Source organism: Neophocaena asiaeorientalis, unplaced genomic scaffold (genome assembly GCF_003031525.2).
Source record: "Neophocaena asiaeorientalis asiaeorientalis breed wild unplaced genomic scaffold, Neophocaena_asiaeorientalis_V1.1 scaffold30, whole genome shotgun sequence".
Classification (NCBI taxonomy): Eukaryota; Metazoa; Chordata; class Mammalia; order Artiodactyla; family Phocoenidae; genus Neophocaena; species Neophocaena asiaeorientalis.
The window spans coordinates 14,567,046-14,594,068 of record NW_020174923.1 but is presented as its reverse complement, the minus strand read 5'-3'; the positions used below and the strand labels follow the sequence as shown (position 1 = coordinate 14,594,068).

Here is a 27,023-nt window from a genome sequence, read left to right as displayed (position 1 = left end):
CCCCGCTGTTTTTTTTTTTTTTTTTTTTTTTGCTCAGTGACTTACTCCGCCCACGGGGGTGGGGTGGGCTAGATCCAAAACTGGATATACGCCATCAGGTAATGAACACTCGCCCTTCCCAGCTACGACCCTTGACACGGATTTATACTGGTCTCACTTCCACGAAGGGGAAGAAGTTCGCTCCATTCAAACAGGGACCGATGGATATTTGATGCCGAAACTGAATGTGAACTCTGCCAGTGCATCTCAGGATCTCACTGAATTTTACACACATCCCTTTGCTCTTATCTAGTGCTTTAACATTCCAAAACAGTATCCTCACTATTCTGTCATAAAATAAGATACTAGCTGCAAACTCGGTAAATGGACAAAGCAAGATAGTAGCAGAAATTGAAGTAAAATCCCTGCAATGTTTTTTTTTTTTTAATTACTGAATGTGTTTTTTTAAATAACTTTATTTTTGGCTGCGTTGGGTCTTCGATCCTGTGTGCAGCGAGGGGGGGCTATTCTTCATTGCAGTGCCTGGGCTTCTCATTGCGGTGGCTTCTCTTGTTGCGGAGCACAGGCTCTAGGTAGGTGGGCTCAGTAGTTGTTGCTCGTGGGTTCTAGAGCGCAGGCTCAGTAGTTGTGGCGCACGGGCTTAGTTGCTCCGCAGCATATGGGATCCTCCAGGACCAGGGATTGGACCTGCGTCCCCTGCATTGGCACGTGGATTCTTAACCACTGTGCCACCAGGGACGTCCCCTGCGATGTTCTCTTGAAAAGACCTTCTTCACATGTGGTCTTTGGAATCAAGAGTACTAGAGGAGTCAGTGCCTGAAAGATGCCAGACTTGATGCAGCCACCACAATGGGGAATTTAAACACGTAAGTACTTCTCATTTGTTCTGTCCAGCCCAGTAGCTATGTCATTTTCTAACTGGATGTCAGTTGGTCAAGGGGGCTAAGAGATCTCACCATCTTCAGGACTGCCCACAAAAGATATTTTGAGAAACTTTTGGCCTAGACTCTGTTTCAAGGAGCAAATTTCCTTACAAAAGGGCCTCCAAAATACAGATAACTTAGAAAACTGGTGTAATGAAAGGTCAATTTTGAGTTTACAAACTCAGTTTCTCCTTGCTTTGCTTTTGACTTGAGTCACAGGATGTACAAACTCCCTATTCCTTTTCACTTCTGTATCATAAGGGCTGGGACTCTCCAAGATTTCTGGAGCCTTCTGAAACTTGCTTGAAGCCTAGAGGAATGGCGATGGACTGAGGATCCTGGCTATTTTGTTTTAACTCTGAGTACCTGGAGTGCACTGCCCTCTTTAAGATACCACATAAATTAACTGTGAGAAAGGTAAAACTAATTGCCTAGAATACTCAAGTGAGAGCTAGAAATGCTTACAATGTGTAGTTTAACAAGTTGAGCAGGATTATTTAATTTATAGAGCATTTTATATGTCACAGCACTTTATACATGTTATCTAATATCCTCTGAAAAGGCATTTTAGAAAAGGCAGATGATGCCCACTTATAGATAAGGAAAGAGACTTGTTACAGCACTAGGACAGTACCTGGGTCCCTACCCACAAACCCAGGGCTCTTTCCTGAAGCAGAAAATAGCTTCAATTCTAGCTTTGCTACAACCTTGCTAAGTGATGCAGTTAACATGCAAGAAAAAGAGGCAAAAGAAAGCTATTTAAGCATTTAAGTTGGAAATGTGATAGGAAAGCAAAGTTGATACAACAAACAACCTAGGCGGATATGATATTATCTGATCTCCAAATAACTCCCATGGAACTAAATATTTTAAAAGGCCTGGGTGTCTTTTACATAAATAAAAGTTACACTGTTTGGAAAAGCAAAATAGGTGAAATTAAAGAGGACAATTAATTTTAAAAGATGAAAATATAACCTAATAATAGCCATTAAGAGCAGTATAGTAGTAGACACAAAGTTCTCCCTTTCAGGGAAAAAAAAACAAAACAAAAAACTTTCTTCTGAAATTGGTATTATTTCTCAGTTCACAGAGCTGAGAAGATGGCATTCAACTTGTGCAAAGATAAAAACATTACACTTTTTTTCCAAATGCAAATAAATCTTTAGCCCATCACCAAACTCCAGAAACTGGGAAAATACTTTTCACTATTGTTTTAGTAGTGTGTAATAGAAGCCACTCTTACGGGTATAACTGTCTTCTCCCTCTTACATGCTTTCAAATAATTCAAAGCATGAATTTGAATTCATGGAGCCAGGAACAGTAAGGAAAGAGACTCTGGGGTGATTAAGTACAGTATTTCATCCCTCACACCAAAACTAGATCCTTGTACAACACTGCTCTAAGTAATTTTCATGTTTCCAATTCCTATTGGATGGGTGGAATGAGAAAGCCAATTAATGTTTTTCTTTGGTCTAAGTTCCATCTAAAGAAAAGAGTTTCACATCTGGTGCCTGACAAGGAAAGTTTCTATTATTAAGGAAACAGAATTGTAAACTATCCCCCCGCCACCCTGCCCCAATAATACCCTGTCAAGTTTTGCAGATAAAGTTAGAGAACTCTGGAAGGATCTGCTTGGTTTTCACTGAGAGAAAGAAAAGCAGAACAGAATAAAGCAAAAATACACCACTTGGAGAATAGGCCTAGATGATACATTTTTTGAAGTGCTACCATTTACAGGAGAATTTTACATATATTACCTCTTAGTGTTGACCTACATGTGAGGTAGGTAGAGAAAATAATTACTTCCCTTACTTTGTAGAAGGAAGATCAGAACAGAGACTCAAAGAGGTTAATGACCTGCCCAAAGTCAAAGGATTGGTAACTGGTTTTGCTGGCACTAAAGGCCAAGTCTTTATCTTCCAGTCCAGCATTTGTTGTGGTATTGCTAAGTGCCCAGGCAATGCAGACAATACTGGAGGACAAGACAGGTTTTCCAACGTGTGACAGTCAACAACATTCTTTCTCCTCTCTTTGTCCTCTCAGTCATAGGAGAGACAATGGTGTCTTAACTCTAGTGGGGGACTTTGGGGAGAAGCCCATCAATGACATAATGGGGCTCTAAAAATATAAAACATTAATTAACTAGTGGGAATTCCCTGGTGGTCCAGTGGTTAGGACTCCACACTTTCACTGCCGAGGGCTCGGGTTTGATCCCTCGTTGGGGAACCAAGATCCCGCAAGCCGTGCAGCACAGCCAAAAACAAAACAAAACACCAAAAACTGGTAACAACTATGGGCTTATACTCTTGTAGGGCAACCCCAGAAAAGTAAAGGCGGCACTCTGAGACTTTTGTCAATTAGTTTAATATATGTCCATAGGTAGTTCATACGAATGCTTAAATTACAAAATTAGCTGCCATGGTCCAAATGTGTGGGACTTTAAGAAAGCTTTTATTAATCAAAAGATAGCTAAGCATACCAACTCTGATTTCTAAAATGCAGGTTAAAGGTTTGTAAAACAAGGCTAATTCTAGAATTATATAGCATTAAGGTAATTTTGTTATTTTAATAACTTAATTTCATGAACTGTTAAAAAAAATATTACATTTGCATCTCCCAGTTTATACATTTCTGCATTAACCTAGAGAAAAACCCATGTGAAAAGTTTCCATGCAGTTACAAAGGCAGCAGCACATGCTGTTTTCACAGCAACTTGTTATTGCCTCAGAACACACCTGCACATAAAGCATCAACAAACAAAACCCACCCACCCCCTCCCACAAAAAACCCAACCCTTTCCCATCCCCAGCAAAAATTACCTGGTACAAGCAGTGACTTAAAAAATGCTTTCTTAGTAGGAAGCATTTATGAAATGCAGAGATCTGAACAAGCTAAATGCTTGTGCAGGTAGATGGGCCTCTCCCCCAAGAGTTCCTTCCTCAAGAGGCAGAAGGAACTCTCAATAGTCTAGGAAAGTTCATTTTTAAAAGTATGTTTATGCATATTCTTGGCTATTTCTTTGAAAGAATATACCCAGCCTCAACTGTGGAAGAGATAAAAGCAGAAGGAGAAGCAAAGGGATATGGCCATAACACAGAGAACAGAGCTTCTCCGTGAACATCCCATACGTTGCAGCGACCAAGAAGGAAAACTTTTGTGACTTCACATAGACCACTGATCTCATCTAGGTGAAGCAGTTAATTTTTCATGCATTTGTTACTCAAGAAAACATACAACCACTTAAAATACAGCATTCACATTGTCATTAGCTCATGGTATCAGGTAAGGAGGAAACCGTGCTCCTGTACTATCTATCCCTAGAATTTTCCACATACATGTAAGTATCCTAAAGCCTACAGATATCCTATCATACTGTCATCAGCACCTCCCACCTATAAACACATACTGAACTAGACTGTTGAGTCCCTGAAATCTCAACACCACATATAGTGTTCTAAATTTTATTTTTTTACAAGTTTAATGTAGACACAGAAGAGAACACCAAGCCATGTTTATTGTGCAATTCCAATAGTTATCTGTGGAATCTTGGTTTAGAGTCAGTCTTCATAGCCATTTCAACTGCCTAGTTTAAACAAAAAGCAACAATCTCATTATATATCTATAAATTTCATGGTATTTCTTCAAATATCAAGCACTAAAAGTACTGATTCATGTTATAATTTTTAAGATGTTTTGAAACTACACAGATTTCATATATTATTCCTTTTATAAAATAATCAAAATAATTTGATTATCTGGAAGAAAATTACTGTAACAGAGTCCTTCCAATGTATCTATGACCTTTGTAAAACTCCAAACCAAAAACAGAACACATGATGAAATAAGGATTTCTCAGTCACTGGGAAACTTTAAGATAAGAAATGAACTGGTATTTTTTGTTTCCTGTGAATTAAGAGCTTACAGGTGGCATAAGGACTCAGATCTCTTGGATGACTTTACATGGCTTTCACTTTGATTTGTTTCATTTTCATTTGCTTCTTCTCCAATTTCTTTTGCTCACGCCTCAAGGCAGCTTCCTAGAGAGAAAGAGGGAATGCAAACTAAGATTTCAGTACTTGTTTAAAAAAAAGTCAAAACTAGAATACTGCCTATACTATTTAGGCTAGCACCACAAATAACATTCCAGAAGATAGTTTTAAGAATTGCTGGGGCTTCCCTGGTGGCGCAGTGGTTGAGAGTCCGCCTGCCGATGCAGGGGACGTGGGTTCATGCTCCGGTCCGGGAAGATCCCACATGCTGCAGAGCGGCTGGGCCTGTAAGCCGTGGCCACTGAGCCTGCACGTGCGCGTCCGGAGCCTGTGCTCCGCAACAGGAGAGGCCAAGACAGTGAGAGGCCCGCGTACCGCAAAAAAAAAAAAAAAAAAGAATATGGAAAGACACTTTCTTGAAAGATTGCTATATTTTTAATATAAAAAGTTTATAAGATGATCTACATTAAGAAATGAAATAAGTACACTGAATATACACAGTTGAGGGACTAAATAAACTATATAGTATTAACAGTGGTTGGTTTTAGGGATGGGAACTGAAGGATTATGTTACATTGTTCTTACATGGTAGAATTAAGGTTAATTTTAATGTCTGTGTATATATTTCTCTATACTTTTCAAATTAAATATGTAACAAAACAAAACAAGGCTCTACCAGTAGTGGCAGGAAGGTCCAGATCATTGGTATAAATGAGCCATTCAAGCCAGAAATTCACTATAGGGTTTTTTGTGTTTTGTTTGGCTCCTTTCCCATTTAATTCACTGGATCTTTTTACAAGGTACCTAGGCCTAGATACTATAAAGTGGTGGTTCTAAAAAAAATACATGGTTTACACCCACAAGCAACTTACAATCTGACTTAAGTTCTGGGCCCCTCTTTTACTTAAACCTACTATAGTTTCAAACTCTAGAAATAACTGGAGAACTTTTTTTTCCATAGAAAAATGAAAGGCATTATCTATTAATGAGTCCATGTAGATTCTTCCTGTATATCTGTTAAAAAGCCATTTATATTTATAAAGAAGATTGCATAAACACAGAGCTCTATTTTCAGGGGAAAAATACCCATCAACTAAACCAAACCAAACCAAACCAAAGATTGATGAGAAAGGATGAGAGGAGGGCTGTGGTACTCTGGGCACTTCACTCAACAGCATTAATGACTCTACCAGCAACTAAAGTGCCACACAGGGGCTCACTTTTTTTTTTCTTTTTTAAAAATTAATTTATTTATTTTTGGCTGTGTTGGGTCTTCGTTGCTGCGCGCGGACTTTCTCTAGTTGTGGGCACTGAGGGCTACTCTTTGTTGAGGTGCGCGGGCTTCTCATTGCGGTGGCTTCTCTTGTTGCAGAGCACGGGCTCTCGGCGCACAGGCTTCTAGCAGTTGTGGCGCACAGGCTGGGTTGCTCCGGGGCATGTGGGATCTTCCCGGACCAGGGCTCGAACCCATGTCCCCTGCACTGGCAGGCGGATTCTTAACCACTGCGCCACCAGGGAAGTCCAGGGGCTCACTTTTTCTTGGCAGCCTGCCTCCTCCACTTACAAGAATTTTCTTCAATCCTTGAGGTTATTCACATTAAAATTCACATTTCCCAGAACTCTGTTCTCCTCTTTTTTGATCAGCATTTACAAGGTTTAAAATTTTAGAGCTGGACTGCAGCATCTTACTTCACAAAACATGAGAACATGCTGATGTTTGAAACATAACGGACTACAGCCATAAAAAGCTCTTGAGTTTGAGATTCTAGTTATGTACAAAATAGAAAACAAAATACAAAGAAAAAATATTAGAATTCTCTAATTCTATAATCAAAATAAAATTTTTATAAAACAAGTTTATGTGGACCATAGGGCACATGTCCTGGCTTCTATTAAAATTCCAAATTTCTTTCTACCTTAGTATGTGTTTGGCTTGAAAGATGATAGTAGAACTTTCAAAAAGGGCCTACGCTGGGGGAACAGGATAATTCATATCATTCTCCAGGATTGAGGCTCAATCTAACATGGTTTGAACAGGAAGGATTATTCTTTTTTTTACAGTGCTATCAACTGTCCCAAGTGCTGAGAAAATGCTAAGCTTTTAGCCTGTGTACATTCCTACACAGAATTACCTTAACAGCCAATATGGCACAAATAGGCATCCTTATAAATCTGAGTTCTACCCCAGTGATAAGAAAAGTTTGTCTTACCTCCAGCCTGCGCTGTTTCTCAGGATCTTCCTCATTCATGATTCGCTCCTTCTCTGCTCTTTTCTTCTCCTCACGCCGAGACTGGGCAGCTTCCTGTCTTTGCACATGCGTCAGCTTCAAGAAGTTCTCCTCCACTCGAGCTCGGTTCTTGTCTGCTTTTTGTTTGCCCTTTCCCCAGGAAACAAAGCAATTCATAAGAATTCCATTTCAATCCAAACAGATACAAAATCCCATTTAATATTCTTTCATAAAACCACTCCCATGTAGCACTTTTAAGTCAACTAGCAAAGATAAAATCACTGAAATAATCGAAAGCTCGGCCCCCTCCCCGCCGCCCCCTGGGGGGAAAAACATAATAAAAGGCTCCAACTTAAGGCTGCAGGTCTTACTTCTCTGTTGAGTCGAAACTTTTTGGCTTTATCAATAGAATAAATCACCATGTTCATCAGGGGTAGTAAAGCCTCCATATCCTTTGGGTAAGTGTTACCTGAGCCTGGCACTGGAAAACAAAACCATTTTCCTATTGAGTTAATGGCAGCATTCATACTTCTTGTATTAATTTTTTTTTCTTTTTGTATTAATAGGCTCCTTTCTCCAAATTTCTTAGGCAGCTAAAATACAGCAGAAAATAGAAATTAAAATATATAAAAGGATCTCTTACTGAAGAAACCAAAAAACCAATAAGCTGGCATGAGGTTTTTTTTTAAAGATTTTCTTTTTGATGTGGACCCTTTTTTTTAAGTCTTTATTGAATTAGTCACAATATTGAATCTGTTATTATGTTTTGGGTTTTTTGGCTGCAAGGCATGTGGGATATTAGCTCCCTGAACAGGGATCGAACCAGCACCCCCTGAATTGGAAAGCAAAGTCTTAACCACTGGACCGCCAGGGAAGTCCCTGGGGTTAGTTTTAATGTAGTTTTTTATATCTATTGTTTAGAAAGAAACAATACTCTCCTTAAGATCATCTCACAGAAAACAAAGAACTCACACAGGACACAGAACACTCACCATTAAATGTAAACAACAGTGTCCTCTTAGTGTCAGGTAGCTTTAAAGGCTGACCTTCCCTGTCATAAAAGAAAGAGCTATTTAGAAGGAACGCAAGAGAGAGATACTTTCCATGCACATAAGTCACCCAATTCACTTAGATGAACAGATAACTGTGCAAATAATCAGCACAGTATTTGGCTTGGCATCCCCAAGTTAAATACAATCTCAGAGCCCGAAGGAGCTTTACAGATCATCTGGTCCACTCGTCTATCTGATGGATGCATTCCCAAGTATCTTTATCCTATCCTTCAACACATCCAGTGATGTCCCCTCCAGGCAGGATAATTCCATCTCACCTGGGGAGCCAGAAATGAGCCTGTATTTAAGTATGAGGCCCATATTTTAAATAACCTTTCTGTTTATTTTGATTTTTTTATATGTTGGGGGTAGGAGTGTATTAATTAATTAATTCTTGCTGTGTTGGGTCTTCGTTTCTGTGCGAGGGCTTTCTCTAGTTGTGGCAAGTGGGGGCCACTCTTCATCGCGGTGCGCGGGCCTCTCACTATCGCCTATCGCGGCCTCTCTTGTTGCGGAGCACAGGCTCCAGACGCGCAGGCTCAGTAGTTGTGGCTCAGGGGCCTAGTTGCTCCACGGCATGTGGGATCCTCCCAGACCAGGGCTCGAACCCGTGTCCCCTGCATTAGCTGGCAGATTCTCAACCACTGCGCCACAAGGGAAGGCCTATTTTGATGGATTTTTATGTTTTATTTCTAACTCTTAATCCATCTTCCTATGATGAAGGATCTTATTTTTGAGTCAGGCTCAGAATAAGTTGAGAAATATCTACTATAACATATATAATTTAGTTCTGACTCCTCAAAGAATCCTCTTGCAATCTTTGACTTTCAAAGACTTTCACCTCCCCACACACACAAAATGCTCCATGAATGCCACAATGTGATACTTTGTCCCAAGTGTTATTACTGAGTTCAGCAAGGCAAGGATGATGCAACACCATCTAGAGGCATAAGTAATTTTGATTACCTTAGTGATTTTGACACAAAATTAAAATTTAAATTGGCTTTTAACTGTATTCAACTCCACAGTCCTTAGCCAAAAATTTAGGTCAGAACCAATTCTACACCAAGGGTAAACTTAAATATGCTCTCCTGCAACAGGATGTGAAATCAAACAGCAAATTCAAACCCTGAATATTTACATTCGAACAATATTACTATAAAGCCAGAAACTTTACGGGCATTAAGGGTGTCTGATAATACACTAGAAAGAATATAATCACTCAACCATTCAAAGTAGAAAGCCGGAAAAGGCCATGAATTATAAAATGCATACACCTGCAATCAAACACAAATCAAACGTCACAGATTCACATCATAAATTAAAAAGGAAAAAAATCCCCAAAAAACAACCACCCTAGACTACAAAGGACAGAGACTACCAATTGTATTTTCTTAGTATTAGCCATTCTGTTAGATTCTCATTTACCTCACTGAGTGGGTGATGCATACATGCGGTGACACATGCAAACTGGGGAGGCTTATTTGATTGTCCCCCATAGGTTTTCAATTACCTTCACGATGCATGCAGTCAAAGCAAAGGAAAACTTGGATGCTGTCACCAACTTCCCTCACTCATTTGGGAAGGGAAATTGCAGAAGCACCTTGCAGGTGTTTCAACACAGAAAGCTAGTGAAGAAAACTGATTTCAATATTTTTATTTCATACGTACTCTTGCATAATTTTTGGACCAGAGAACTGGTCTGAAAAATGAACGGATTCAATCTTGTCAGCATAGTGTGTAAGAAAGTGAACCATCTGAAATAAGAAAAGAAAATTATTTTTTTAAAGTAGGTTTGATGCACTTCTCTTTTTTCATAGATATTCACTCTTTAATCCTCCTTACTTTTGCACGTCATGAAGGCTAAAGCTTAAAAAAATTAAATTTAAATAAGGACTCTCCCTATGATGAAACTACTGCCCTTCTTTAGTCACACCAATGATCAAAATTGAGCAGCTGAAAATATATCTCAAAATAGTGTTCAAAATACGAGTGAAAGCATGAACATAAAATCTAAAATAATTTTAGGAATTCTTCACAACCACATCACCCAGAACTTACATTTAGAACTGTCTTTGAGCTACCCTATATTTTTATGATACTAAATGTGCTGTTACCATACACAACCAATAGGAAAAAAACAGCTCTTTATATACCCGTCTTCTACACAAACTGAAACTTTAACAAACGTACTAAATGACATGGTGATAAGGATTAAAGTAGTAGTCCTTTTTCAAAAAACCTGAAAGCCATTGGCAATCCTAGGGACAATTTGTTCTTGATTTAGAGAGAATTTCTTGACTAATAAAACTGTCTTTTTGACAAGTGAATCTATTGTTTAAATAAAGTATTTTAATGGTTGTGTGGGAAAGGAAAATAAAATGAAGAATTTGTACAGTGTAACTTTCAGGGAGACTGCCCCGTAAATGGTCTACAAATGTATGTCTTCTATTGTATTTACCTTTGTATCCATCATTCCCTCTGTGACTTCTCCCATCTCTGACAGGATGGCCAAGGAGTCAGGCAGTCCATATTTCGCTCCAGACTTAGGTTTGTCACTACAAAACTCACTCTAGAGGAAGACGTAGTTGAAAGTAAGACATGATATTTTGTTATGCACAAGGATTTTTTTTCTCAAGAGAATATGTACTGACCTATTTCAAAGTGACACAACTGTTCAAGTGATATAATTACTTTATGCTCTGAAGTCAAACATTTATGTAATAAAGAGGCACAGTTTCGACATATTATCTGAAAAAGAACCTGACATACCAGATCCTGCATCTCTTTCTGTAGTCGTACCAAGGCTTTCCGAGTACCAACAGCAAACACATAGGTATCCATGTCTTCATCATTCATGGTTACTTTTATTTGCTTCAAAAAAAAACCAACAAAACTCACCTGTTAGGTTCTGTGATAGGCAGATTTCTAAGACAGCCCCCAATATGCCTGCCTGCTGGTGTATACATCCTCCCCTCGAATGTGAGCAAGACTTATGAATGTGATGGTATAATCATTACCATGATTATGCTGTGTTACATGGCAGATGGTCCCTGATCAGGTGACTTTGAGTTAATCAAAAGGGACACTATCCTGGGTGGACTGACCTAATCAAGTGAGTCCTCAAAAGGGACTGGACCCTACTTGAAGAAAGGGTGAAAGTGTGAAAGGGCTATGGGGTGGAGGGGAACCACGTGGCAAGGACCTGAGAATGGCCTCTAGGAGCTAAGAGCGGTTCCCAGCGACAACTAGCAGGAAAATAGGAACTTGCAACCACAGGGAACTGAATTCTGCCAACAGCCTAAATGACCCTATGAAGAGGGGCCCAAGCTCTAGAGGCATGGAAGCTCTGTGCACCGCCCCACCCCCATGCCTCTCTTCCATTTGGCTGTTCCTGAATTGTAGCCTTTACAATAAACTGGTAAATGTAAGTAAAGTGTTTTCCTGAGTTCTCTGAGCTATTCTAGAAAATTATTGAATCTGAGGGGAGGGCTGTGGGAACTCTAGATTTATAGCTGGGCAGTCAGAAGTACGGTAGCCTGGGGCCTGCAACTGGCATCTGAAGTGTGGGCAATCTTGTGGGAATGAATGAGACCTTTAACTTGTGGGATCTGGCATTAACTCCAAGTAGATAGTATCAGAATTGAATTAAATTGTTGGACACCCAACTGGTATCTGGAGAATCAGAGAATTGGTTGTTGGTGTTGGAAAGACCCCAGAGGCAGGTTAAACAGTTTTTAATACTCGACATTGGGCCAGAGAGATAAAGTTATAGCCTAAAGAGTCTGGTATGATAAAACGTGGCCCTATTTGTCTTATTAACTATATCTTTAAAAGTCTGGGTCAAAATTTACCAGTATATATGTGGAAGAAGGGAAATGTTAATGAAGGGAAATATAGCAAAGATCTGGCAAGATGTCAGCTGCTAAAGAAAAGGTTTTCTGCTCTTTTAAGCAGAACCCACATAAAAAGGCTTAAAAATATAAAAAACCCATATGTTTGTTGAGGCTGCTTTTCATTGCAGGGAAAAAAACCCCCAAAACAGCAAAAAAGGTAAAAGGCTGGCTGGCTCAGAGGAAAAGAGAAGATTAAATCTACCTCAGGAAAGAACTGAAAATGATTAACACAACACTCTAAAAAATAATTTCTACAAAAAGATGGCTGAAGATGCAGCAAAACTTCCTCCTTTGAGTTTTAACTGAGGAGGCTCTAAAAATTCGTGGGTTAAATCATCAGTGGCCACATTAGAAAAATTAAAATAAATAAACAGGTTTCCAACTAACAGTAAGACCTTTAAAATAACAATTGAGTTTCAATCCAATAAAAAGTACCTAATTATATTACCAATATAGCACTTATTAACCAAATACTACTTTGTATTTTGATATATATGCATACATTTCTTGTTCTACTAGCTTATATAAAAGACTGTCTCATGTATTTTTGTTTCTTGCAGCAGTGGGAGTCAGCACAATTATTTATTGGAAGAATGAAGGGAGGGGGAATGTGGCATTTCTAATGAAGGACACAATTTTCAGATTAACATGTTAATTTAACGAAGGAAAGAAAGTATACCAAACAATAAGGTCTCCATATTGTGTTATGAACTCATTCAGCCCAAGATGTATTACTTGAGGCAAAAAATATTTGAAAAAAAACCCCAGCCTACTGCCAAAGATAAAAGCAGATACCAAAAGCAGAGTCAGACGTGAGGGCAAACAGTCTGTGACAACTGTTTTTCCCTCCATCATCCAGGTTGATTCTGTTGATCTACCTGGTGACAGAGTATTACCTCTTTCCCCACAAAAAGCACATATGTCTCCTCACACCCACCTGCACCTCCACCCCCAGTTTCACACTGAGTGGAAGATGATCTGTCTAGATAGAAAAGGTTCCATTTTTTGGGCAAGGGACACAAGTTGTTAGAAAGTCCAAATATAATCCTGGCAAGAAATAGAACAAGCTCTAAGAAGTTAAGAATTCAATCTGTACAGAGAAAACCAGCAGGAAGAATACATACCACTTGATCACTCACTGGCCTCATCATCCGGGCCAGGACATTCAATAAGTCCTGTCTCTTGAGGAACTAAAAAACAAAAAAAAAGCCCAAGAGAACAATTGCAACTTCTGTTTGCTACAAGAGAAGACATTGGAGGGGGACTCAAATGCTTCATCAAATATACTCTACATTTGCCAGTCAGTAAAAAATGATTTTTATTTACTTATTTGGCCGTGCCGCGTGGCTTGCAGGATCTTAGTTCCCTGACCAGGGATCGAACCTGGGCCTCCTGCAGTGGAAGCGCAGAGTCTTAACCACTGGACCACCAGGGAATTCCCAAAAGATGATTTTTAGATCTCATTTTAAGTCAAACATGAAAAAAATGAGACACCGATCTTACAGGACTTGGGATCACACTGGAAAAAATGAAAGGAAGATATACACTGTACCAGAAATTCCCTACTTACCCTCAGCTGGATAAGCATCCCCTCACAGCACACTCGACCAGAACACCATAGGTTGTAAATGTGCTCATTCTCCTGGTTCAGCTTTCCTGTGCTGGTGGCTTCTTTGTTAGTTCCATCATCCCCTAGGGGTAAAACCATTAACATGATTCACTGGAAATGTTGGGGCCTAATCACCACACACTCTTCTACTCTGACCCCAAAATGACGGTACCTTTAGGTTAACAATACTTATCTATCTTATAGAACTCTCCTTTAGACATAGATTACAACAGATGGGCATTATTCTTTTTACTTTTAAAATGCTTTATTGTCGTCATTAAAAAATTATGGACTCTAGCATTACTTGTGTGTCCTTGTTAGTTAACGACATTCAGCTTGGAATATAAGTATCTCAAGAGTAGGTACAAAATGGAGCAAAGTCAGTCTAAATGTCTCTGCCAAAAGTTAAAAAAAAAACAAAACCTATGTAGTGAATTAAAAATACCATTAATACTAACTATTCAACACTCCCTCACTGTGTTTCCTTTCATTTAACTTTATCCAAGTTTGTTTTTCCTGCATCAAAATGATAACAGTGGTATTAAGAGCTACAAAAAGCTCAAATTCCAATAATTTCCTCTCTTCATTTAATTCATTAATGTATAAAAAAATGTGTCCAACTTTACAAGGTAAAGCAGACTGACACACCAAATGAAAACACGCCAAGGGAAGTAGAAGGCATTAAAGGCTGCTTATTTTTTTCCTAATTTCCAGGTCAAAATACTGAAATAGTATATGGTACAGTGGACAGCATGGACTTTGGAAGCAGGTAGACTAGGTTCTAATATCATGGTTGCAGTTGAACAGCTTAGACAAATTTTAACACTTCTCCGGACTTCAGTTCCCTCCTTAGGAAAACAGAAACTATATCCAACTGACAGTATTGTTCTAAAGATTAAATAAGAAACAATGTATGCAAAGTACCTAGCACAACATAGTTAGTACACAGTCCTGCTAAAGGGCAGAAGAGATGGATACTTGCTTGCTATCAAAGGGAAACAAAGTGTTTAAAGCCAAACTGAAGTGAAGGTGTTTACCCCCTACACTACACCATTACAGGACTTCCTCTAAGGGGTCAGTGTACATCTTGTACATCTCTACAGTGGATCTGACACTAAAGTGCCTAAAACCTGAAGGAATTTTGAAGAATTTCTAAAAGATGAATTGAAAGCATTTATCAAGCTACCTAAAATGTCAAAATTCTTTGCTTTTGGCCAGATTTTTATCAACTTGTTTTGATAACACTGATTGTCTCATTCTATCTGAAGCTGTACAGCAAATGATTGATGAAAGGTGAGAAAATTATTTCATGAATGCAATTCATTCATTATGCAAAACCTAACAAAAAAGGGATCCTTGAGAGAAGAAAAAAAAGCAGCCTCTTCAGCAGTCCATGAAAGCAGTTAGATGCTTACACTGAGCAGAATAAGCAGTTCTTACCAGAAAGTTTTCAAACAGGTGGCTAGACTTGTATTAGCCTAACTTACCTACTAAGGTAAAGTTGCTCTCCAAAAGCTCCCTATGAGTGTTAAACCAGGCCTGAGCAAGGCGACTGTTTTTATTCTTCCCGATGATATAATTCATGATGTAGGCAAGCAGACCAGTCACCATTAAAATCTCTAGATAATAACTCTCCCAACTGTTCTGGAGGTGTGCAGGAACCTAAAGAAGAACAATCGTTCCATTTAATGTTGGCTGAGGCTGAAGGACGAAGTCTAACTCAAGGTATGAAGGAGAATGAGAAAACCCATAAACAGAAGTGGATTATGTTAGATAACTGTCACTGAATATGGTTATACTTTGAAAAATATGCCCATTTTGGTTTTCCAGGTCATCTTTCTTTTTTTTCAGTGTTACTTTTTTTTTTTTTAATGAAGGTTTTATTATTTATTTATTTATTTGGCTGCGTTGGGTCTTCATTGCTGCACGCGGGCTTTCTCTAGTTGCAGCGAGCAGGGGCTACTCTTTGTTGCAGTGCGCGGGCTTCTCATTGCATTGGCTTCTCTTGTTGCACAGCGTGGGCTCTAGGTATGCGGGCTTCAGTAGTTGTGGCACTTGGGCTCAGTAGTTGTGGCTCGCGGGCTCTAGAGCGCAGGCTCAGTAGTTGTGGTGCACGGGCAAAGTTGCTCCGCAGCACGTGGGATCCTCCTGGACCACGGATTGAACCCGTGTCCCCTGTGTTGGCAGGTGGATTCTTAACCACTGCGCCACAAGGGAAGTCCTTCCAGGTCATCTTTGTAAAAGATTCTTTAAGGAAGTATGAGGATAATCAAATGGGATGAAACACTGGAAAGCCCTCTGTATTCATCTTGATTCTGAGTCCCACCTCCCAAATAAACCCAACGTCTATCCTCCTCATTCCTTGGTAAATAAAACTAGGAAGGCTAAAATAAAAACATATGGGTTGTGGTACTTCCCTGGTGGCACAGTGGTTAAGAATCCGCCTGCCAATGCAGGGGATATGGGTTCAAGCCCTGGTTCGGGAAGATCCCACATGCCAAGGAGCAACTAAGCCCGTGTGCCACAACTACTGAGCCTGTGCTCTAGAGCGCGCGAGCCACAACTACTGAGCCCGTGTGCCGCAACTACTGAAGCCTGTGCGCCTAGAGCCTGTGCTCCATAACAAGGGAAGCCACCACAATGAGAAGTCTGTGCACTGCAATGAAGAGTAGCCCCCGCTCACCGCAACTAGAGAAAGCCTGCGCGCAGCAACAAAGACCCAACGCAGCCAAAAATAAAATAAATAAATAAATAAATTTATATAAAAAGAACCCAACAAAAGATACAGGTTGTTTTTCCGTGTGTCCACTGCATCAGAAGAACTGATGTCAAACTCTTTCATGGCTCCCACATTACAACAACACCAGCTACGTGTCACTAATTATATTTCTGAGATTAATGACAGCAAGATATTTTGTTGGTTAGTTTGGGATTCAAAACCTGTATACCTACATCGACAATTGTTATTGGGTCTTTATTTTTGCTAGAAGAAGTATCTGGTTTGTCTTCATAACCTTCAAATTCTTCATCATCATATGGTTCACTCTCGGTATCTCCCTCCTACGAAAATGAGGCACAATCTGTTTTCCCCCACTAACATCACCAGCAATTTTATCTCATTTTTATAGATAACATTTGTAAGGAAAAAAGAACATGAAAGCAGCAAGCACAGAACACAGAGATCTTACATATTTTAAACAAATGATGACCCCCCCCCCATGCATTGAACCCGGAGTTCTAAATGATACAACTCCCACCCACCCACATACCAATACATATCCACCCCCACTCCATCATCCTCCATCCAGGCTTTCCATAGAGGAGAAAAATACAATTCATTTTTTGTTGAATGTAAAAGGTGAGAACATACCACAAACATTTAGAAGAGCTCCACCTACTGAATAAAAATGAGCATACCAGAGGGTAAAGGTCTCCTTAGACCTGGGCATTACTTTTAATGTCTGGGAAAAGTGCTAGTTACACATTGTCCCATCCTTCCACTTTCCCAAGAAATCAATAAAGAACCTTTACCTGGGTATCTGCATCTTCAAAATCTCCTTCTTGGTTTTCATCCTGCCCTTCCAACTCCACAGTAGTCTCGTCTTCATCATCTTCAGTGGTTATCACTCGTTGAGGAGATTCAGTAACAGAGTCTTCTGTGATATCCTCAAATTCAGCAAAGTCATTATCATCATACTCTACGATGTCTTCCTCATCCTCGAAATCATCAAACTTGGCTTCAGAGACACTCCCAAATATCAAAAGAACAACACAGAAAGCATGGAAGGCTTTCATTGCCCCTTAAAAATGAGTCAAACAAGACAAAAACAAAAACCCTAAGTGGACTGCCATTCTACACATACTGATCACATTTTGTAAACAGTTAAAAATTAAATCTAAGGGGCTTCCCTGGTGGCTCCCAAAAAAAAAAAAAAAAAAAAAAAAAATTAAATCTAAGACTCTCCCACTTTTCTCTTATTTAATACTGTTCATTTCAGATAGCATTATATAAAGAATAATAAGTTGAGGTTCAAGAGGCCTGGGTTCTAGTCTGGACTCTCTCACTAGTTATCTGTAAAAGCTTGTACTAGTCATTTAATTTCTTTAGGTTGGTTTCCATTTACACTGTGTATTCAGTACGCAGTTTTTGAACGCCTATAAAAAGCTTTATATAGAAACTGGGAGAGGGATAATGAGAGAAGAATGAGATGCAACTATCTGTTGGTTGTAATAAAAATAATACATGAATGGAAAAGCTATTCATTCTTAGATCAACTTTATGTGTGCACATCATCACCAAAGCACACGTTTAAGACACAAAGTGCTAGGCACTGTCCTAAAGACTTTACAAAAAGCAACTAATTTAATCCTCATGACGACCCTCTGAAGAAAGTGGTTTTATTAACATCCCCATTTCATAGATAAGGAAAATGAGGCACAGAAATGCTAAGTAATACAACCACCAAGTGACAGAGAACTATGTTCTGATGCCAGTTTTGCCTCCAGAATCCCTGCTATCATCCACTTCTCAGGCAGCATCTCCAACGTAAGCCAGTAGCAGTGATTTTGTTACTGATTTAAAGCAGCAATTTTTGCTAACACCACCTCCTCAAGAACCACAGTATTATCCTAAATGGTCTCCCCTGCTCAACTCTCTCCCTACTCCCTACTTCTCACTAAAAACTACCGTTATCCTTCTAAAACATGACTTCTGTTACATAAGGATTCAATCACCAATGAAGGCTAACCAATTACCCAAAGAATAATATAAAACTCCTCTGGCTTTCATTGCTTTTCATAAAATGATCCTACCATATCAAATAAAATGTTCCCTCACTAAGCATATCACCATGTCGGATACTATGCCAAGAGAACCTAGCTTCAAGGACGTGAGTTACAGTATGACAGGGAAAATCTGAAACCGGTTAAACCATACATACATACAAAAAACAAACTTATTTTGTTTATTAAAAATTCTTATGAATGAAGTTAGAACCCAAGTTGTTTTAGAAGCAAATACACAAACAAAAAGGTTTAGAAGGTCATACATACATCTACATATAAATAGTAGTTATTATGTATGATAGGATTATGGACATTTTGCCTTTATTTTTCTTTATATTGAATACTTTTCTAATTTTTCTATTATGTTCTTATAATAAAATGTTCTTTAAAAAATAAAATAAAAGGATAGTTCCTGCACTTAAGAAGAGGCAGTGCAGACTGAGGAACAGCTATAGCATAGAGGGCTGAAACAGCGCATTTTAGGAGTTTGGTATGATAGAACATTGGGTTTGTAGACCCAAATGGGGGAAATGAGGCTAAAAAGGCCAGCACAGGCCAGATCATGATGATCCTTATTTATTTATTTATTTGATCACCCTTATTTAAATACCACACTAAGAAGTTTGGATGATTAGAATCAACTAAAGGATTTAAGTAAGAGAGTGACACAATCAGATTTGCAATTTAACCCTGACAGCTCATACAGAGGGTGAATTAGAAAAGGGCACCTGAGGTGGGAAAAATAGGAAGTGGCTGAGATAATTAGATAAGAGATAAAACACAACTGAACTGGCAGTGGTATTGGGAATGAACAGGAAAACAGATTTGACAGGTATTAAGAATTATATTTGTCAGCATAAAGTGACTGAATATAAGGGATGTGGGGAAGGAAGATCTGGGGTGATTCCAAGTTTTGGCTTGATTAACAGCTGGACAAAGTCATCCTTGAAATAAAAATCAATAAAGGAGCGAAAAAATTGGGGGAAGGCAATAAATTAAATTTAATACTTGTTGAAAAGTTTTAAGTGTTTTCAAGCAGTATGTTAGATGATTAACATTTATCTCTTAATTTTCACAATATCCTAAAAGGTATTATAACCTATTTTACAAAGGGAGGAAAGGAAGCATTTGAAGTATAAGCCTGGAGTTCAGGATACGTGCCTAAGCTGGAAATAGAGATGGTGTGAGAATGGAAGAGATCCCCAGGGAGTATTAAGAGTTAGGTTTGAAAAAAAAAAAGCACCAAAAAGTCTTGAAACAAATCATAACAGCTAAGAGTTGTGCATAATAGGGAGAACTGGAATGGGAAACTAAGGAGTGGTTAAAGAAAAAGAGACTTTGGTCACAGTGGTAGCACAGAAGTCAAAGGAGAAGCATATTTCTAAGAAGGAAACAGAGCTCGGTTTCAATTGCTGCAGAAAGTTTAAGTAAGATATGGACCAAAAATTTCCCAATGTTAATAAGGAAGTCATTATTGGCAACTGCAAGGAAGTGGTAAGTATGAAAGCCAGGATGCAGGGAGCTGAGTACTAACAGAGTGAATGGGTGGCAAAAGGGAGTATGTATTGGGGTGGCCAAAAAGTTCGTTCGGCTTTAAGTTCAAAAAAGACACATTTTTCACTTTCATGAAGAACTTTATTGAACAACACATTCACTAACTGAAAGAACTTTCTGGCCAACCCAATACTGATCTCTCAAGGTGCTCTGGCATAGTGAATATTCTATATCTCATATTTACAACACCATAAATTCATAAAGGAAATTGGCTCAATATCAAAGGCTATTGCCCAATACCTTGCAACTCACGGCTGCTCAAAAAATGTTCTTAAAATTGGACAAAGCTCATAAATTTTGAAAGGCACCAATGATTTGAGAAATGCCACCAAGGATAGGCCAATATTATATCCTTTCCAATATTTGATCTTTGAGGTTAGCACCAGGGGACATTTTATGGGGAAACATAGCTGCCCTCTTGACAACAACCTCAAAGAGGCTTGCGATGTGTCTCCAAACACCCTTAGCTTCACAGTCAAAAGTGGAAGACATATGAAAAGGAGCACGTATGTTGGTGGAGTTAGGTTTGGTTCAAAACATCAGCTCTACCATTCGCCAGCCATGTGACCCTGGGCTAATTACTTAAACCCCTGTTCCCCACATACAAAAAAGGGATAGTCATTCACTATTTGCCTCACAGGGCTGTAGTGGATATTACAAGAGATACGTGCTTGGCACATAGAAGGTACTCAATAAATGGCAGTTCCCATTACTTCCTTCCACTGTGCCTTATGAACGCCCTTTAAGGTGTAAAAATACTTCATTTTTAGTGTTTCTCTTTCAGATCTCAGTTTTAAACTTTTTCAAATAGAAGCAAATAAAGGTTAACACTGGCACAGTCAACTTGATTAACTTCCTGACAAAACGTCTGGTCATTTCAAAGTGAATTTCCACTTAGAACGTTCACACCACAGAAGCACTTCTAAGTTAACCCAGCCCTGTAACAGAGCTCCTTTAAGGATATTTAGGTTAAAATTATCCAAGCCATCCGTGCCTTGGCCTTCCTTCCCAGAAGTCTGTCTGGTGCACCTGTCAACTCATTTCTCAAACGCACAACTCCCTGCCTGAGAGGCAGTCCTGAGACTCCTGGGGCAGGGCACCCCAGCACTAACAAGTCTGGTCTGATTTCTTCTGCTAGCTCACCTGGCAGTCTCAGCGATTGGGACTGGACTTAAAAACGGAAGAGGAATAAGTGCAGGAATCATTCCTTGTTGGCATTTTAGAGTAGGCCTTTCTGACAATGGCCAGACCCTGAGGCTTCTGGAGATCATGGAGACATTCCCGTCTCCTTACACATGTTGGATAAAAACATGTCATGTTAGAAACCTTCAGAGAAGAAGGACCACAGAGGTTGCTGCTTCTATTAAGCCTGCGGGGTCTAGTCTTTCCCCAGCAAGGAGAATCAATTCTACGCTCCATTCTTCCTGCTGGCACGCTGTGGGCTTGCTCTAACTTTGCCCTGTGGGTTGGCATTTGCTCACAGTTCTGGAAGTTCCCAAAAACCGTTAAAAGTCACCCCAACCCCGATCAGAACTCCCAACAAAAAACGGGCCTTGGGGTGGACAAAGTCTGGTTTGTTTTTAAGAAAGTCGGGAAAGGCGAGAAGGCTCGGGGACCGAGGCATGTCACCATAGGCTGGACTTACGGGATGGGGTGGGAAAAGGGACCTGGTTAGGCCACGCAAATCAGCGTCACCGCTCGGCCCAGCCCGACCCCACCGACTAGCGCGTCACGGCCCGCTCCCTACCTGTACCGAGTGCTAGAACCCGGCCCAGCGCTCCTGCGGCTGCCGCCTTACCCTGCCTGCCTCTCGGGCCGGCCACCGCCTGCCGGGTCACTGCGGTTTCACTGCCCTCAACGCCTCTAGGACAGCCTGACAAGGTAGCTCAGTCACGCCGCACCACTCTTCACGTAGCCTCCGCCAGACGTTACGTAGAATGCGTGCGGCCCGTCCGCGCCTGCGCACGGCGCGGGGGCGGGACACAGCTCAGGGGGCCGAGCGAGACCTCCTCCTCCCCCGCCCAGCTGAGGCGACGTGTGGAAGCTGGGAGAGTTGCATAAGCCCGGCCCCTGGGCCGGAACTGCCCGCGCCTATCCCTGTGCTCTCCACTAGGGTTCAGTCAAGTTGTCATCACGCTGAACCCGTGCTCCGGATGCTAAAAGTCGCCATGCTCTACGGGACCACGTGGCCAGAGGCACGCGGGGAAATCTTGCCCAGGTCGCATTTGCAAAGGAGCGGACTTTAGAGGATAGACGATTTTATGTACATGTGGTTTCCACTCGAGCCTCTTTCTTGGGAGTTTTTGGCGGCTCCCAGTCAGTGCTACTTTCTTCACTTCCAGGCCCACTTCCTAAACGGGCCATGAACACACTTCATCCAGTAGTAGTGCCTGTTAGGTGTCTGAGGTGTCTGTGAGGCAGTCTGGAGCTTTAGGGCCAGGAGCCCGCGGCGCCTTCCGGGAGCCATAGATCAGGCTCCGCCCTTCGGCCCGCGCTCTGCACTGCGCATGTCCGGTTTTGTTCCCCTTCCTCGCGTCAGCTACGGGCCGAGAGGCGGCGGAGGCGGCGGCGGCGGAGACGAAGAAGAAGAAGGGGGCGGAGAGCGAGGAGCGCGGTGGGACGGGGTCTGGACCGCTCGTACTTCGGGCCGTGGGATTCTCTCCGCGTCGGCGGTAGTAGTAGCTGCCTCTGCAGCCGCAGCAGCAGGTTTGTGCGAGGTGGGTCTGGACGCGGGGCCGTAACCCCTCGGGGGCACCGCAAGGCAACTGTGGGGCCTAGCGAGGGCCAGGGAACCGCGGCCTCTCTTAACAAAGAGTCGTTGGAGCCTCGGGGAAGCCGAGGCGCAGGGGGCTGGGGAGTAGTAGGAGTGCGTGACTGAAACCTCGAGGGGCCCTTCCGAGCCTCGCCGTCCTCCCACGGCTCCCGCTTCTCCCGCAGCTCTTAACGAGGCCCAGTTGGCGGCGTTCCGGAGGCGGCGCTCTCCCGGCCGCCCGCCCTGCAAGGGAAGGGATTTGCAGGGTGCTGGGCTCCGGGTGAGGGATACCCGTGGGGAGGATTCTGACCCAAGCCAGCAGCAGTCAGCAGATGCTAGTCTCCAAGTCGGGGGACCTGATAGGGAAAAGTTGCCAAATCTGAGGACAGTAAAAGACATAGTCGGTAATCTTGGTGTAGCTTTGAGTACATCCGTGATTAGCATCACCATCGTAACACAAACTTTTTTGCGGCCTACTTAGGAGCCTATCTGATGTGGGTAAATAATTTATATGGACTTGCAAGCATACGCGCCAATAATATAAGGAAGAACAGTCGTACTAGTCGAGAGTTTGGGGGAATCATAGCTTCCTTATCACCTTAGTGGAAGCTTTGCCCCTCACTCCTTTGGTCAGTCATTCACATTCCTCTGGCTTCCCATACATATTGCTTTTTGTAAATGATCTTTGTATATCTATTGTCCCCTGTATACACACCCCCGAACTCCTAAAGAGCAGAGATTCTGCTTTAATTCACTTTAACTTTCCAGACCCAAGCCCAGTGGAAGGTGGGCTATAAGTCTTTCATACCAAAATTAATTTTTAGACTTTAAGCGGTGGAGGGAAAAAAATGTATGTTGTATTTTCCTGTACCCAGAAGGGGCATTATATGGCCTAATCTGCAATTTATTCACTCAAGAAATATTTTTGTTGATACCTTTTGTGTGCCTGTTCCCTACCACTGTTCGAGGTGTGTGACCCCGGCCTTCATGAAACTTACTTTCTAGTGAGGGAAAGAGAGACAGAAAACACATATATAAATTATACCGTATGTTAGAAGATAATTAATGCCTTAGGTAAAAAAATAAAGCTGCAAAGAGGGAAGGGGAGGTGTTGCATTTTGAAATAGCATGGTCAGGGAAGTATTTACATACAAGCTGATATTTAAGCAGCTAGAAGGAGGTGAGGGAGTGACCCCAGCTAGTTTCTGGAGGAATGATCATTCCAGGCAGAGGGAACAGCAAGTATAAAGACCTTGCAAAGGACAATGCTGGCCTGTTAGAGGAACAGTTAGAAGACCAGCATGCTTGGAACACTGTGAGCAAAGGAGGGGGTGGTAGGAGATAAGGTCAGGGAAGAACTGAGGGGAAGGGGGTGCGGGTGGGGGGAAGCACAGAACAACCAGGACCTTTTAGGCTGTTGTGAAGATTTCATTTTTCTTCTGCCTGAGATGGGAACTGTCTGAGGGTTTTGAGCAGAGAAGTGGTAAGAACTGACTTACATTGTAATAATTTAGTGTAATTTGTGGAAGAGTACAGTTCTTTATATTTTAGTTTTATCAAATCTTTACGTAATCAGCTCTTAGTTTCTTTAAGCCAGCAGAGAGAAGAGAGATGCTTTTAAAATAAGTGTAATCCAGCATTTACTTGTATTTGGCTTTAGAAGAATGTGTTGAAATTCTTGGGTTTTGAACAGATTCTTGTTAAAAGAACCGACAAATTTATAGTGTGAGTTGTTCTCAAGGCAGATTATTAGAGTGGATGGTGATCAGCTGTCACTAGAAATCTTTCTTCTCCCAAAACACAAGTGATAATGTAGTTTTATAATCAGTTGTTTTTAGTCCACTATTTTTAAAGTCATTTAGATCGTATCTTATTTGATTGTCCAAAACATAAACTCTCGCCAAATTATCTTCCTTATGTTCCAACTTATTCTAACTCCCTAGACTGCTATTTCTAGCTTTCCTCCCTAGAATGTCTTCTTCCTTCACACTTCTCTACTCAGCTTACATCTTTCTGTATAAAAAGCCCCATTTTCTGGGTTCTAGCTCTCTTATGAAGCCTGTCCCCATTTGTCAGCTCGTAGTGATCTCTGACATCTTCAGTGTCATGTGGTACTGATGTATGGAATCCCTGAGTTGAAAGAAACCTGAGAAGTCTAGCTTGATATTCTCCATTTACCAATGGAGAGATTGATTTTTGGAGAAAAAATAATGATCATAAACACGACAGCTAATACATGTTGTGCACTATTTGGCAAGCTTTGTTCTAAGTGTATTTCTGTGTATGAATTCAGTTTTTCACACCAGCCTTGCGAAGTAGGTGATAGTCTCACCATCTTACAGATGAAGAAGCTAAGGCCAAAGAATCTGAGTAACTTCCATGAGGTTCACATCAAGTTAGTGGCAAAGCCAGTGTTTAAACATAGTCAGCTTGGCTCCATAGTCTATAGTACTTTACCATGCTGTTATGATTTTCTGCTAAATCACAACATTTCAGAGCCTAAAACAGTACCAAGCAGGTATTTCAGCTGTCTTTAATTTTTCTCTTTAGCCAAGTTGTAAATTGCCTTGGGTCTCCTATATATTGAATAAACCTGAATAATGAGTGTATTCTCTGGAAAACAAAAGAGAAGAAAGTGAATAAGCCTGCTATTTTAGCCATAGAACTTGTAACATGGAGTTGGAGAGATAAAACAAGAACACAAATAGTTATGAATAGATGTTGGGTGTTTTAAGACTAGAAAGGGAGTTTGAGGAAGGAGATACCATTTCTCTTGGGGAATCATCTTCATGTCATAGTTCTAGAGTTGGTATTTGAGATAGGCTTTGAAGGATAGGACTATGGTAGGTATAGGATTTGGTGGGGAGGGAATACAGGTAGAGGGAAGAGCATTCACCAACGTGCATGTAAAGTAGTTCTTGCCACAATGGAGAGCCTCATTCCTGCCTGATTGAGCAACTGTGGAGAGCTGTTGAATTGAAGGGAGTGACAGGGTCAGAAATGTACGGCCGGGAGGTTTGGGGCCAGGGTCTGGAGGTACCTGGGAGAAGGTTTTGCGGAGCATCTGAGTGCTCATCTCCCTTGAGCGTGACTTTCCCTAGTTCCACTGTATTAACAAACACCTGCCGAAAAAAGATGGAAATTCATTTTCTCTTTTCACTATTTGTTTCTGACCCACTACACTTCATTTAATACTTTACCACATAGAGTCACCTTTTATAGATTATGGGAAAGGAGAGGTGTTATCCCTCAGTACTGGGCACATAGCAAAAAGTGGCTATTGATCTATATAAAACAATGTTTGTTATTTCTAAGACCCGACTCAGGTGGTTCTCTTTAAAGCAAATGCTTATACATTTTGTTTATGGTTCTATCATACAGCTAATTCTTTTCAGGTTGGATGTTTTATTTTAAAAAGCACTATTTTTTAAAGAGAAAAAATGTAACAAATTTCACAAGTATGTTTGCATTTCAGATTAGAAACTGAGGTCTAGACAGCATCATTTTCTCATAAACTGGATAAAATAACAATCTAAAATACATGTGCAAGTGGAATTCTGATTCTTTGATTTTCAAGGTTTTTTTTAACTGGTAAAATACAAGTAAAAAATTGGGATCTTCCCGGACCGGGGCACGAACCCGCGTCCCCTGCATCGGCAGGTGGACTCTCAACCTCTGCGCCACCAGGGAAGCCCAACTGAACCATTTTTAAGTGGGCAATTCACGGGCATTAAGTACATCCACATTGTTTTGCTACCATCACCACCATAGTGTCCACAGAACACTTTTCATCTTGTAAAACTGAAACCATCTCCCCATTAAGCAGTAACTCCCAATCCCCGGCAACCACCCTTCTATTTTCTGTCTCTGAATTTGCTACTTTAGGTACCTCATATAAGTGGAATCATACAGTATTTGTCCTTTTGTGACTGGCTTATTTCCTTAACATGATGTCCTCAAGGCTCATCCATGTTGTAGCATGTGTCAGAATTGTCTCCCTTTTCAAGGCTGAATACTATTGCTATATATTTATCTCACCACATTTAGTTTACCCATCCATGGACACTTGGGTTGCTTCCACCTTTTGGCTGTGGGGAATAATGCTACTATGAACATGGGTGTACAAATGTCTGTCCCTTCTTTCAGTTCTTTTGGGTCTATACTCACAAGAGGAAATGCTGTATCATATGGTAGTTCTGTGGTTAATTTTTTGAGGAGCCACTGTACTGTTTTCC

The 27,023-nt window shown here is 40.8% G+C and overlaps 2 protein-coding genes and 1 non-coding gene across 6 annotated transcripts in view; 1 reads left to right on the top strand and 2 right to left on the bottom strand.

The window, feature by feature from the left end:
• Window positions 1-3,726: 3,726 nt before the first annotated feature.
• Window positions 3,727-21,961, bottom strand: CCDC47 (coiled-coil domain containing 47). 3 transcript variants are annotated; one of them, XM_024761023.1, is made up of 14 exons: window positions 21,784-21,953; window positions 17,229-17,497; window positions 16,650-16,757; window positions 15,185-15,359; window positions 13,659-13,780; window positions 13,213-13,278; window positions 10,965-11,066; window positions 10,654-10,764; window positions 9,864-9,949; window positions 8,133-8,191; window positions 7,512-7,621; window positions 7,123-7,290; window positions 4,846-4,960; window positions 3,727-4,506 (listed from the first exon to the last, which is right to left on the bottom strand). In XM_024761023.1, exons 2-13 carry the CDS (start codon window positions 17,490-17,492, stop codon window positions 4,880-4,882), a joined length of 1,452 nt encoding a protein of 483 aa, XP_024616791.1. In that variant the 5' UTR covers window positions 17,493-17,497; window positions 21,784-21,953; the 3' UTR covers window positions 3,727-4,506; window positions 4,846-4,879. The 3 variants fall into 3 exon arrangements, with proteins under 3 accessions (XP_024616791.1, XP_024616790.1, XP_024616789.1); XM_024761022.1 differs by having other exon boundaries at window positions 3,727-4,960; window positions 21,835-21,961; XM_024761021.1 differs by having other exon boundaries at window positions 4,419-4,960.
• On the bottom strand, window positions 13,451-13,523 carry TRNAG-UCC (transfer RNA glycine (anticodon UCC)). The gene has a single exon. It is a non-coding gene; the product is annotated as a tRNA-Gly (tRNA).
• Window positions 21,962-22,558: 597 nt separating the features above from the next.
• Window positions 22,559-27,023, top strand: part of DDX42 (DEAD-box helicase 42) — a 50,702-nt gene continuing 46,237 nt past the window's right edge. Inside the window, exon 1 of one of the 2 annotated variants that reach the window (XM_024760695.1) lies at window positions 22,559-22,742. The gene's annotated coding sequence lies outside the window, so the exon portion shown is untranslated. Of the gene's footprint in view, window positions 22,754-27,023 lie in introns of both variants that reach the window. The other variant, XM_024760694.1, reaches the window with a different exon arrangement.

Bases quoted from the DNA above. Each gene is read 5' to 3' on its own strand.
- CCDC47 (XM_024761022.1), bottom strand. From the start codon at position 17,492: ATGAAAGCCTTCCATGCTTTCTGTGTTGTTCTTTTGATATTTGGGAGT. The intron at 16,758-17,228 runs GTAAAGGTTCTT...TCATTTTCGTAG, and splicing joins TTGAAGATGCAGATACCCAG to GAGGGAGATACCGAGAGTGA. The intron at 7,622-8,132 runs GTGAGTGTTCTG...TTTGTTTTCCAG, and splicing joins ACTGTTGTTTACATTTAATG to TGCCAGGCTCAGGTAACACT.